At 43.9% G+C, this 10,607-nt stretch overlaps 1 protein-coding gene across 9 annotated transcripts in view; it reads right to left on the reverse strand.

The window, feature by feature from the left end:
• The window catches only part of rgs12b (regulator of G protein signaling 12b), a 46,300-nt gene that overhangs the window by 34,454 nt on the left and 1,239 nt on the right, over nucleotides 1-10,607 (reverse strand). For all 9 annotated transcript variants that reach the window (XM_020596067.1, XM_020596070.1, XM_020596071.1 and 6 more), the window contains exons 2-5: nucleotides 9,284-10,585; nucleotides 8,777-9,016; nucleotides 7,017-8,003; nucleotides 3,002-3,121 (exon numbers count right to left, since the gene is read on the reverse strand). In XM_020596067.1, the coding sequence (XP_020451723.1) occupies nucleotides 3,002-3,121; nucleotides 7,017-8,003; nucleotides 8,777-9,016; nucleotides 9,284-10,360 (2,424 nt within the window). In that variant the 5' untranslated portion in view covers nucleotides 10,361-10,585. The remainder of the gene's footprint in view (nucleotides 1-3,001; nucleotides 3,122-7,016; nucleotides 8,004-8,776; nucleotides 9,017-9,283; nucleotides 10,586-10,607) is intronic.

The raw sequence follows: 10,607 nt of genomic DNA on the forward strand, positions 1-10,607 counted from the left end.
AGGTAATTCAAATGCACTAGTACTTACAATATTACCACCTGATGATGAATTACCTTTGTTTTTATCTGTGCCACAATAACAAAAGTGAATATAACAGTATGAAAGATGCACTGAATAGTAATGTTTTCTACAGGGTGGTGTCAAGTGCGGTACCAAGTGTAACCCTCTTCTCAGAATATTATGCATACAAAATAATTACATTTTGAGATGAAGCCAAACAACTGTATGAAAATGTGCTGGACAGAAAGTTCATCTGAGCCACCAAGTGATCTACAAACTGAGTTCCCCTTTATTAAAGTTGTTGCAGTCAGAACATTATTCTTGAAAAAAAAAAACAAACAAACAGACTTTTGTGGCATGTAATTCCTTTCCGCCTTTCTCCCCCTACTTCCTGTCACTCTCTATGATATTGCCCAATAAAGGAAAAATGTCAGAACTGTATATAAAAAAGCTCACTACCGAAGCGACAGTGTGGGATCCGGTTATCTGCTCCCAGGGTGCCCCAGGAGCCACTAAACTGCGGAAGCACTTAGCTTTCCTCTGATCTCTATCATAGTACCAAAACTGCTGTTCTGAATCATGCTCACACACAGCAGGGATCTCTCACCAACCTTCACACACACAGTATGCTCTACTGTAGCTTTACTTAGGAGTTTATTGTCATGTTACTAGTTAGGTTTTATCCGTCACTGTAAAATAGGAAAAAAGTGGTATGTGACAAATTAAGTACGCAGCGCCAGGCTTGCTTCAAGGGCATTTACAGCAATAGCCATGACAGGAGCCATTGTACCTTTCCTGCCTGAGTACTAATCAGCCACTGCAGACTTTCTTATTATAAATTGTTGTAAAGCTGAACTAAATAGGCATAGCTCTCAAATGACTGGATACCAGGTCATTTCTTGCAGCTAAACTGAGAACAAACATCTACTGTAGTTCTTCAGTGTATCCATACCCAGTCAGCAGAAAATGCAATCCTCCTACACCTAAATGTACATATCACATATTAACCTCAGCTAATCTGTACCATCAGATCAGTGCACCAATCTTAATTCAAACCCGTAGGCCTGAAATAGCAGCCTGTAAATATCTCTTTCTACAAGATGTCTCTGTCCATGACGTGTCATGTGAGGACATATGATTTGCATTAGATAATATTTGAGACTGAAGGATATGTGGTGCAAATGTGACAATAGCACAATGGTCAGATGAAGCTTGAGTACTGCAATAACTCTCAAATATGGAAGTACACCCTTGCCAAAATGTTTGTGAGCGTGCAGGCTGTAATGGAGCGCAAATGCCCCAGGCCCATGGTGACAAAGGGGCCCACCTACTATTGTAGCAAAATAAAAAGTCAGACTCAGACCATGTCTGTGTCTTCTGCAGAGCAGAGACAAGTCCTGGACGACTGCCAAAGGGCTCTCGCCTTATGCAGCAAACAGCACTGCTCGGGGACACTGCAGCATATCTGGTATGGTTGTTGATTTCACGCTCTCAGTACCACCTTAATAGGGTCCCCACACTCAGTTTGACTGCCTGTGTCATATCAGTGCATCTGCTGTATTTCTGTTTCCCTCCTTTTTTGAGGGAACAATGAACATGTAAAAAAAAAAAAAGTCCAGTAGAGAGAGAGAGAGATGTCAGATGTCAATCTGGAGAGATCTGTGTGTGTGTGTGTGCAGGTGTGTGCACGCATTATTTCATAGAACGGGACTATAGCCCTTGAAGTGTGTTGTCTCTCTGACTTGCGTAGTATGTGTAAGCTAGCTATTCTGTCGATACTGGCAAAAAAATACAAGTCAGGTGCTCTGAAGCATAAGGAGCAAGAACAGAAGTAGAATCTTGTGGCCTTGTGTTCTGCTCACAAACTTCTTCACAGCACAACAGTTTGGCAAGTGTTCCACTGATAGCCCCACCACTGACCAAGTAAGCTATGATAGCAAGGAGCAAGCAGGTAGCTCTATGCATGTAGCTGTGGTCAGTATGTTTTATGTTTCCCCTCGGATCTGTCTCACAACTCCATACAGCATATAGGCTGTATAAGAGCCCAATACAAGTCATTGCCCCACCTGCAATGAGCCCTCAGTTCTTTATAAGCTCAGAATCAGATTTAAGAGCTTAATCCTGGCTATATGGGAATTCATTTGTAAGTAAGTCTGCGCTCCCAGATTTCTGCACTGGATTTTGCATGAAATTCTGTCTGCGCCAGAAGATTTGAACATGTACAAAACAAGTTTCAAGCATTATTCAAGTTGCAAATCAAAATTTGAGAGCATGCAGGTGGAAATTAGAAAGAGAGAGTAACAGATCATTTGAGTGAGAAGCGGGGATCGTCCCTTGCTCTCAAAAGTGAGTTTGCTCTTACGTACTTATCTGTGCTTGTGCGCGCTCAAATTCTGGTTTGCAAAGTGAATAGGTTTTACTGGTTTTGTGCACTTTTGAAACTTCTGGCACAGACAAACATTCACACAAAATCCAGTGGAGAAATCAGAGAGCACAGACTCATACATCAGTGCATGCTTGGCCGGGATTCCACGTTCACATCTGAACAAATCTGTGCCTGTGCATTCTCAGATGCTGAGTTCCAAACTGAGTAGCTCTCAAAATGTGGCTAATGCGCCCACAAACATTTTGGCTATGATGTACTTCAATACTCAACACAGATCTACAGTATGTGTGTGTGTGTGTGTGTGGACGTGTTTTTCCTGCTACGTGGGGACTTCTTCCTGCTTCCATACCAACTCATGAGGACCCATTTCACGGTGGGGACCTAAATTGAGGTCCCCATGGGCAAGAAATTGAATTTTAGGGTGGCAACATGGTTTAGGGTTAGGATGAGGTTAGGGTCAGGGTCAGGGTTAGGCAAGTAGTGGTTCTGGTTAAGGTTAGGGTTAGTCTACAGAAAATGCATGTAATGTAAGTCAATGTAAAGTCCCCATGGACTACAAAACATAAACTCTCTGTGTGTGTGTGCTATAATGTTTTTGCATTCATACACTCCTACCTCCAGGTCGTCCAGGGAGCGGGCCAGGCTGAGACGTTTGGAACGTCCAAAGGAGCGTCTGGCTGAGGAGCGTTGGGGGAGAGGAGGGAAGCCCATGGTCAGACCATGGAACCGACCACCCTGAGGCAAGAGAAGATAAGATACTGTATGTTCAGGCCACAATGTATATATGGTAGAGTTTATACAGGTGGAGGTAGCAGTAGCCTAAAATCAATTCTGTTAATCAAAGCACTTTCCTCCCAGTGGTCAATACTGGAAGACGCATCGTGTGGGGAAGCCTGAGGTTGTACAAGTGCATGAGTCTGAATAAAACAGCAAACAATGCTAATTTGACTTTCCAATGGAAAAAAAAAATCAAGGGCTGACAGACTTAGGGCACATCTATTGATAACAGTTTATAACAAGACAATTCAACACCCATGTGCCTCTACACAATCGACTGCACCTCAGGGGACCCCTCTGAGTGGTCGGTAGAACAGTTGTCTCCCAACCGGAGACTTGTTTGTTACTTCCAAGCTGAATCTTCTTTCCAATCTTGGTGCCTGCAATTTACATGTCCTACTGTCCTTGGGCAACACACTGAACCCCCCAAGTTGCCCCCGATGGTTAGAGCCATCGGTGTGAGTTGGCGCTACAGATGGCTGACTCGGTTCTGTACCGAAAACAAATTCCTTGTGTGTAACATACTTGGCCAAATAAAGATGATGATTATTATAAAGTTTACAGATGGCACAGCGGTCATCAGTCTCATCCGAGACAGTGATGGGTTGGCCTACAGACGGGAGGTTGAACAACTGGCCCGGTGGTGTGATCACAACAACCTGGAGCTGAACAAGCTCAAAACAGTGGAAATGACAGTGGACTTTAGGAAGTGTCTCCAAATGTTTAAGGTCACTTGAAGTGTCTCCTTTGTACTTCTTGTTCACCAGCCAGCACTGAAGTTTAAGTTCCAAACAGGTTTTGATAAATCGTAGGTAAATCAACAGCATGCCACTGTTTCTTATACCATATGACTGCACTGTGTATTTGTATGTCTGATGTTATACAAAATGAAAGGTCTCAATTAAATAAAGACAGTCCTACATGAAAGTCTATATTAGGACGGGCTGCCATGTACAGTCCTGTCGTATTTGCCTATACAACCCCACAACCACAGCCATAGCAGAGAGACACAATGACACACAAAGGCTCCACTATGTTGTGCTCTTGCATAGGACTGCATTAACATTCAGGTGGTATCATTACTGTGTACTGAATGTACTTCAATTTAATACTAATATTATATAGCAAGAATATTCCAGATACAGTGAAAACCTGTTAACTGGACTGAAGTTAAAACAGGCCAGCTGCTACAACATGTCATAAACTGTTGCCTAGAATGAGCATAAGAGTAAATTAAGCATTGCATCATCAGGATTTATAGTCCAGAGCCATCTGACAATGATGTAACTACACTGAGTAGTGCTGTAAACCAACAAGGAGAGAAAGCTTAGTCTTGAATTGCCCTCATAAAGAGACAGTTAGCCTTTTAATAACAATTGTTCTGTGGTGTCTAGAGAACAACAGAAATATCCCGCTTTTATCTCCCTTCTCATTAATGGTATTTTGCTAACTTCCATATACTGTAGCAGAGAGAGGATCTCAAAGGACCAACTCACTAATGAGGAATTAATTAATGCTGACAGGTTCCAAAGGCCAGGCGGTGGTACATGTTGAATCTGATTGGCTGATTAGAAGCAGGTCTTGTCAGCATTTCATTAGGAGATGACCAGTGGTGTTGCCTGGATAATGAGTCAACCCTGCATCTGTGTGTGTATCAAATAACACAGATTTGAACACTCGATTAAATATGTGGACACAAACACTGACACATGAACTCTTTTTAGCCAGGTCAGTTTGAAACAAGTCTTATTCATGATGACAATGATGCTTAAAACAAACAAGAGAAGCTGCGATTTAGATTAAAGAGGAAATGATGAAGTACTGATCTGACTCAGTGGTGCTGGGGCTGTTTTGGGTGTGGCTGCACCAGAGCTTTTTCAGAGAAACATCTGAAAGACTACATTTTAGTGGAAAACTCACAGCTCTTATCTCTGCAACTGAGCTTGTCCCCCTGTCACTCATACGCATGTAAACACTAGCAATGTTGCAGAAAAGAGGTATGCTTCCTGTTTACAACAACACAGCTGTTGACATAAATACCAAACACACACAGACAAAACACTTGTTCTTATAAAAACAATAAACAACAGAACAGAGGCCGGATGAACACTAGTCACCTAGTATAGTGTACACAGTCTGCATATCTTTCTGATCATACAATAAGAATTCTAATGATCACCGTGTCATATTTATCAAGATTCAACTCCTTTTCTTGTTTCTGTTCTTACTTGTTTGTTCTTCCAAGCTGAATCTTCTTTCTAATATCTGCCATCAGAGCAGACCACCATCCACTTCATGTGGAGTGATAAACTCCATGTACCAAACAATTTCTAAAACTTTTGCACAGCATGACTTAGCTTCCCTTGGACAGTCACGGGAGTGCAGGAGGCTTGCAGAGGTTTACATTAGTTAAACAGTGCCCCCATGTGGTAGACAAACAGACAATTAAGGATAATGTCTTGATACACTGAATACTACGGTTTACAAGTCAACAATAACATCTGTACATTTCTAAAGCAGTAAGAACACAGAAAGAAGGATCAAAGCAACAAAGCCAAATATGTCACAATAGAATCAGCATTTTACCTTGACCACAAGTGCTCATGACTTACCATGGCAGCCACAGCCTCCTATGCTCTGTCTCTCCATTCGGAGGACATTGTTCACAGAGCTCCACCTTCCTCTCACTGTCAGCCTCTACCCTGCCACTGGCCTTGAAAACACTTCCTCTGATTGTCCCCTGGGGTCCTGGGAGCCTGACCACTAAGACACTCACTAGGGGAAACACCAGCCTCCTTCAGTATCAAGGAAGAAAGAGTCTATCCTCTACACGTTTCTAATATAGAAATGTAGATAGAGACAACTGTTTCCTACATACTTGCGCAGACTCTCTGTGAACATTTCAAGAGACAGGACGTATGGTGGTTAATACAGATGAAATCCAGTCAGAATGGACATACATATCTTTCACTCTTTGTATTGGTTCCCTTTTACTGGAAACAATCAACAGCCAGTCAATAATGGGCGGTATCTCAATGCAAAAGCAAATGTATTCTCAAACAATAATGCAGCTAATGTATCTAACTGTAGCTTCATCTTAACTGGAATACTTGGTTTTTTAATTATTGTTTAGGACATTACTAATACAGCCAGGTTGTATGAATGTCTAAGATATACAAGGAAAATTGCACCAAACAAATTACAGTAGACTCTACAATTACTTCATTAAACTGACTCTGCTGGTACACTGGGTCTCATTACGGTGGGAAACAGGTGGTTTTCAGGTGAAGGCAGGTACTTTGCTTGTGCATAATACATGATGTGATACTGAAGCAGAACTTATCATTCAACCTGTACTAAGTCTGGGGGGAAAGCCAACTGGGAATCTTGCATTATTCAGTACAGAAGAGGACGTTCACAGGAGTGAATACGGCTCACAAAAACTTTCAAAACCACTGAAAATCTTCTGAGTGAGAAAGAAATTTTGTTCAAGGACTGAATGAAGACTAAATACTAGGCCTGGAGAAGGAGAGCAATGGGATGAACATGGGTGGATACAGCTTTAAGAAGCTGTAGCCTTGGACATAGACTAGTCAAAGGAAAATTCTACAGCAGACGTGTGTGATGCTGTCTGGGCTTCTCATCTCATGGTCAGTTTTAACACAGCTCTTCCAAAAGCCACACAACCCACAAACTGGCACATTATAACACATCAATGAATGCACTATTCACATTAGGTAAAAAAAAAAGAAGTCAAGACAAATCAGTAAAATAACTGATCAGCATACAAACTGAGCCTTAAATTAAGGGTGTTACTAATAAAAATACTTTGATAACTTCATCAGAAACATACCCTTTTCTCTCCCTCCTTGGCACGTCCTCGTTTCTTGTCTCGTTGACTTCTCTCTGCCCCAGCTCTCTCCCTTTCCCCGGTACCAAACAGCTTCTTGGCCCACTCGTCTTTCTGAACAGCCAGCCGGTGGGTGTGGGAATGGGGATGTGATGGAGGAGGAGGCTGACTCCCTCCAGGTGGTGGCAGGTGGTCTCCGGGGGCCAGTGGGGCCCGGTAGCGGTCAGCCGGTATCTTATTCATGGGTGGGGGAAGGGTGCTACAGTTGGCTGATGACCATCCGTCCGTGGATTCAGTGTAGGACTCCTGATCGCTGCTCAGGCCGTGGAGGTGGCTGTGGTGGTGCTGCTGACGCCAGTCTCTCAGCACATGGACTGGAAGCCACCTCTGCGACTCCACCCCTACTCCTACTCCTACTCCTCCAGCCCCTCTCTTTTCTCCTCCCCCCACAGCCCCTCCTCGCTTCCCTGGTGAGTAGTGATGAGGGTGGACCCCTCGTGAGTGCCTGCCTGGCACATCGGGGTGAACTGAGGGGAGAGCGTGAGGGAGGTCAGCCAGGTGTGGATCATGACGGTAGTGGCCATTTCTCAGAGCTGAAGGAGGTGGGTGAGAGGCTGCAGCTCCTAGGGTGGGGCTCCAGGCCTGCTGAGAAGAAGGCGGGCTGTCCCAGTGACGTGGTCCAGAGGTGTGGTTGTGACTGGGAGGAGCTCCGAGGTCTACTAGAAGCACTCTGTTGCTCTTCTCTTCTGGTAAAAAGTTGCAGATCCCGCTATCACTGTTGCTGCTGGTGCTGTGGTTCTGCTGGGCATCGTTGTCTTGGTCATGGAAGGCTCGGGCCCGGACCCCCTCAATGTTGTCCCCCATGTCCCGGTAGAGGATGGAGACAAACTGGAGAAGAGGCTGAGAACTGGGTGGGAATTCCAGGCAGCCTCCTGTGTCTGGGTCAGGGGTGCACTCAAAGCCAAACCTCCTGGCTACAGCGAAATGGACCTGAGGAAACAACAGTCACCAGAGGTGAGTCATTCAGTGAGCTGTCATATATATCACTTTTTTTCCATAACATAAACACACAAGAATGTATCTGAATTGTGAAAGAATAATTAAAATAAAAAATCTATTTGTTATTACATCTCTAGCTGATCATCAAAATAAATTTTATTTAGTTTTTTTTTAGGTATTCTGTAAATCAGTCAGACAAGGACGATAAAAGTGGGTATCAAACCTCCATACTTTTTTGATTACCAAAAGAAATTCTGTATATTTTACAAACTGTATGTAACATACTGTGTTGTGATGCTTAATCAGATTCTTATTTCCTTATTCTTTGATCAGACAGTTTCTTATTAACATCATAATTTTGGTCTTTTCAGACTGTATTTACTCATGTAAATGTCTTTAACAGCAGTTCGGAAATTGGTGCATTTGAAAAAAGTGGTTAAGTTTCTTAAACACAAAAACGTATATTTGTAACCTGCTATAAAAGGTATTGGAGGAAAGCAGCATTGCTTTGGTATATTCTAATGAAAGTACAGCATTGCATTGGCACCCCTACTGAATAAATGTAATTCCTAGCCTGTTTTTAAATATTAAGACCCTGATAAAGACCCTGCAAGGACAAAACCAGCTAGTATGTGGACAGGGTTAATGTGTGCATTTGTATAAACAAACTAATTCAAAGTTGTGATAAATGGAACAGAGTAATCTCATTCGAAGTTTGATTTGTTGGCCCTTGTTGTATTCTGTCACTGTCTCTCTCTTGATACCTGGTGGTGGCAGAGGTCTGGGTCCACAAGGAACACATGACAGGAAGTCCTCAGGCCACCATCTTCATCTCGTCCGTTGCTGAAGTAACGATCGTTATGGTCGTCCGTGGCCTGCATCGTGACCAGTCCGAAGAATCGCCGGTCATCAGGACAACAAGCGCTAAAGGCTAGTTTTTCTGCAGGATAAGTGGCCAGGACCTGACCTCTGTCGTTGCAGAGACGCACACTGTCATGCATGACCTGGTAGGACATAATTAATGCACATTACAACTAGGCACCAAGGTAAATGATGAGGCAATCACAGTTACTGGACAACATTAATAATAACATAATGACAGACTGGTTTTCATACTGATACACTGTTTAAAGTGCTGAAATAGAGACATCTTCCTTGTTTTCAAGCAGCTTTAAGTAATAATGCTGACAGACCTGTTACCAAAAACTATGATCTTCTTTTTATAAACATAATAAGTTAGTAATGGGTAACTTCAACAAATTCAGTTGCACCTTCATAAGGACCAGTGAGTGAATCTTTTGCTCGGCTCTGAGGCGCCTTATGCTGCCTCTGATGGCTTGTAGGCTGTCACTCTCTAAGCTCGTCCCTGTGGAGGCCAGCTCAATAGAACCCAGATACCCAACAATCATGCCCACATTGAGCACACCCTCGCCAGGCTCTAAGCCCAAGTCGCCCCCATCTCCTACATCCACGTCTTGCTCTTCATGGTGGTGAAGGTGGAGATGGCGGAAGTCTGAGTCCAAGAAGACTGAATCATCATTTAGAACTTGGGCCATCTCCTCTTCAGAAAGTAAGTTGGGATTGCTCTGGGAACGGGAGGAGTAGCGGTATGGAGGGAACTCTGGGTCAGACAGTGGACGCGGTTTTGATGACGACTTAACCCTAGGCCTGTCCTTGTCTGAGCTGCTAGAGGAGTGGCTGGAGTTCTCAAAGATCATGTTAAATATTCCTCCAGACTGCAGCTCCGCCACCACCTTCTCTGCCCTGTTGATGCCCAGCTGCTTAGAATCCAGTTTGGGTTTGTACCAACCACCACGAGCACCACTGCCTGACTTGCTGTTATTGTTGTTGTTAACACTATTGTCATAAAAACCATCCAACTCATCATCGCTAGAACATGAATCCAGGTAAGATGCTGCCATTGTGTTGCTGCTATGGTGATGACTGCCAGTGGTCCGTTGGTGGTGCCGCCTGTGACGCTCTCCCTCAGCGATGACTAATTTCAAAACACCAGAACAGCGTCCAACCAGTTTGACCACATCTTCATGCGACGCCTTGGAGACGTTGATGTCATTGACGGAGAGGATGTAGTCGCCTGAACGCAACCCTACATAATCTGCAGGGCTCCCTTTAAGGATACAGCTGAGCACACAAGGGCTTTGGCCTGTCAGTGTAAAGCCATACCCTGTTCTCCCTCTTGCCACCTCCACAGCGCGGATACGACCTTGCTGGATGGAGGAGGAGAGTGGGGGAGGCTGGGGCAAGTTAAGGCCACTTCCAACACGTTTCTTGGATGACGCATCTGAACACTGCCTGAACATTGTGCCTGGGAACTTTCTCTTGTCCATTGATTCAGAATGTTTCAATTAGTCTCTATACATCACAAGACTCTGCTGAAGCAGGAACACAAGGCATATCCAATGTCGATCTTCTTGTCAAACAGCTGCTATGAAAGAAACAAGCGGCAGCTCTGAATGTAGCAGAGAGGTGAGAGTTTGGCCTCAGTTCTGGCACAGCCTTGCTAGCTCTCCCATTCTGGTGTCATTTGCTCCTCCAGTTCCAAGGCAAGTTATCTGCAAAACAGCAGAACAAAAC

Source organism: Monopterus albus, unplaced genomic scaffold (assembly GCF_001952655.1).
Source record: "Monopterus albus unplaced genomic scaffold, M_albus_1.0 scaffold29.1, whole genome shotgun sequence".
NCBI lineage: Eukaryota > Metazoa > Chordata > Actinopteri > Synbranchiformes > Synbranchidae > Monopterus > Monopterus albus.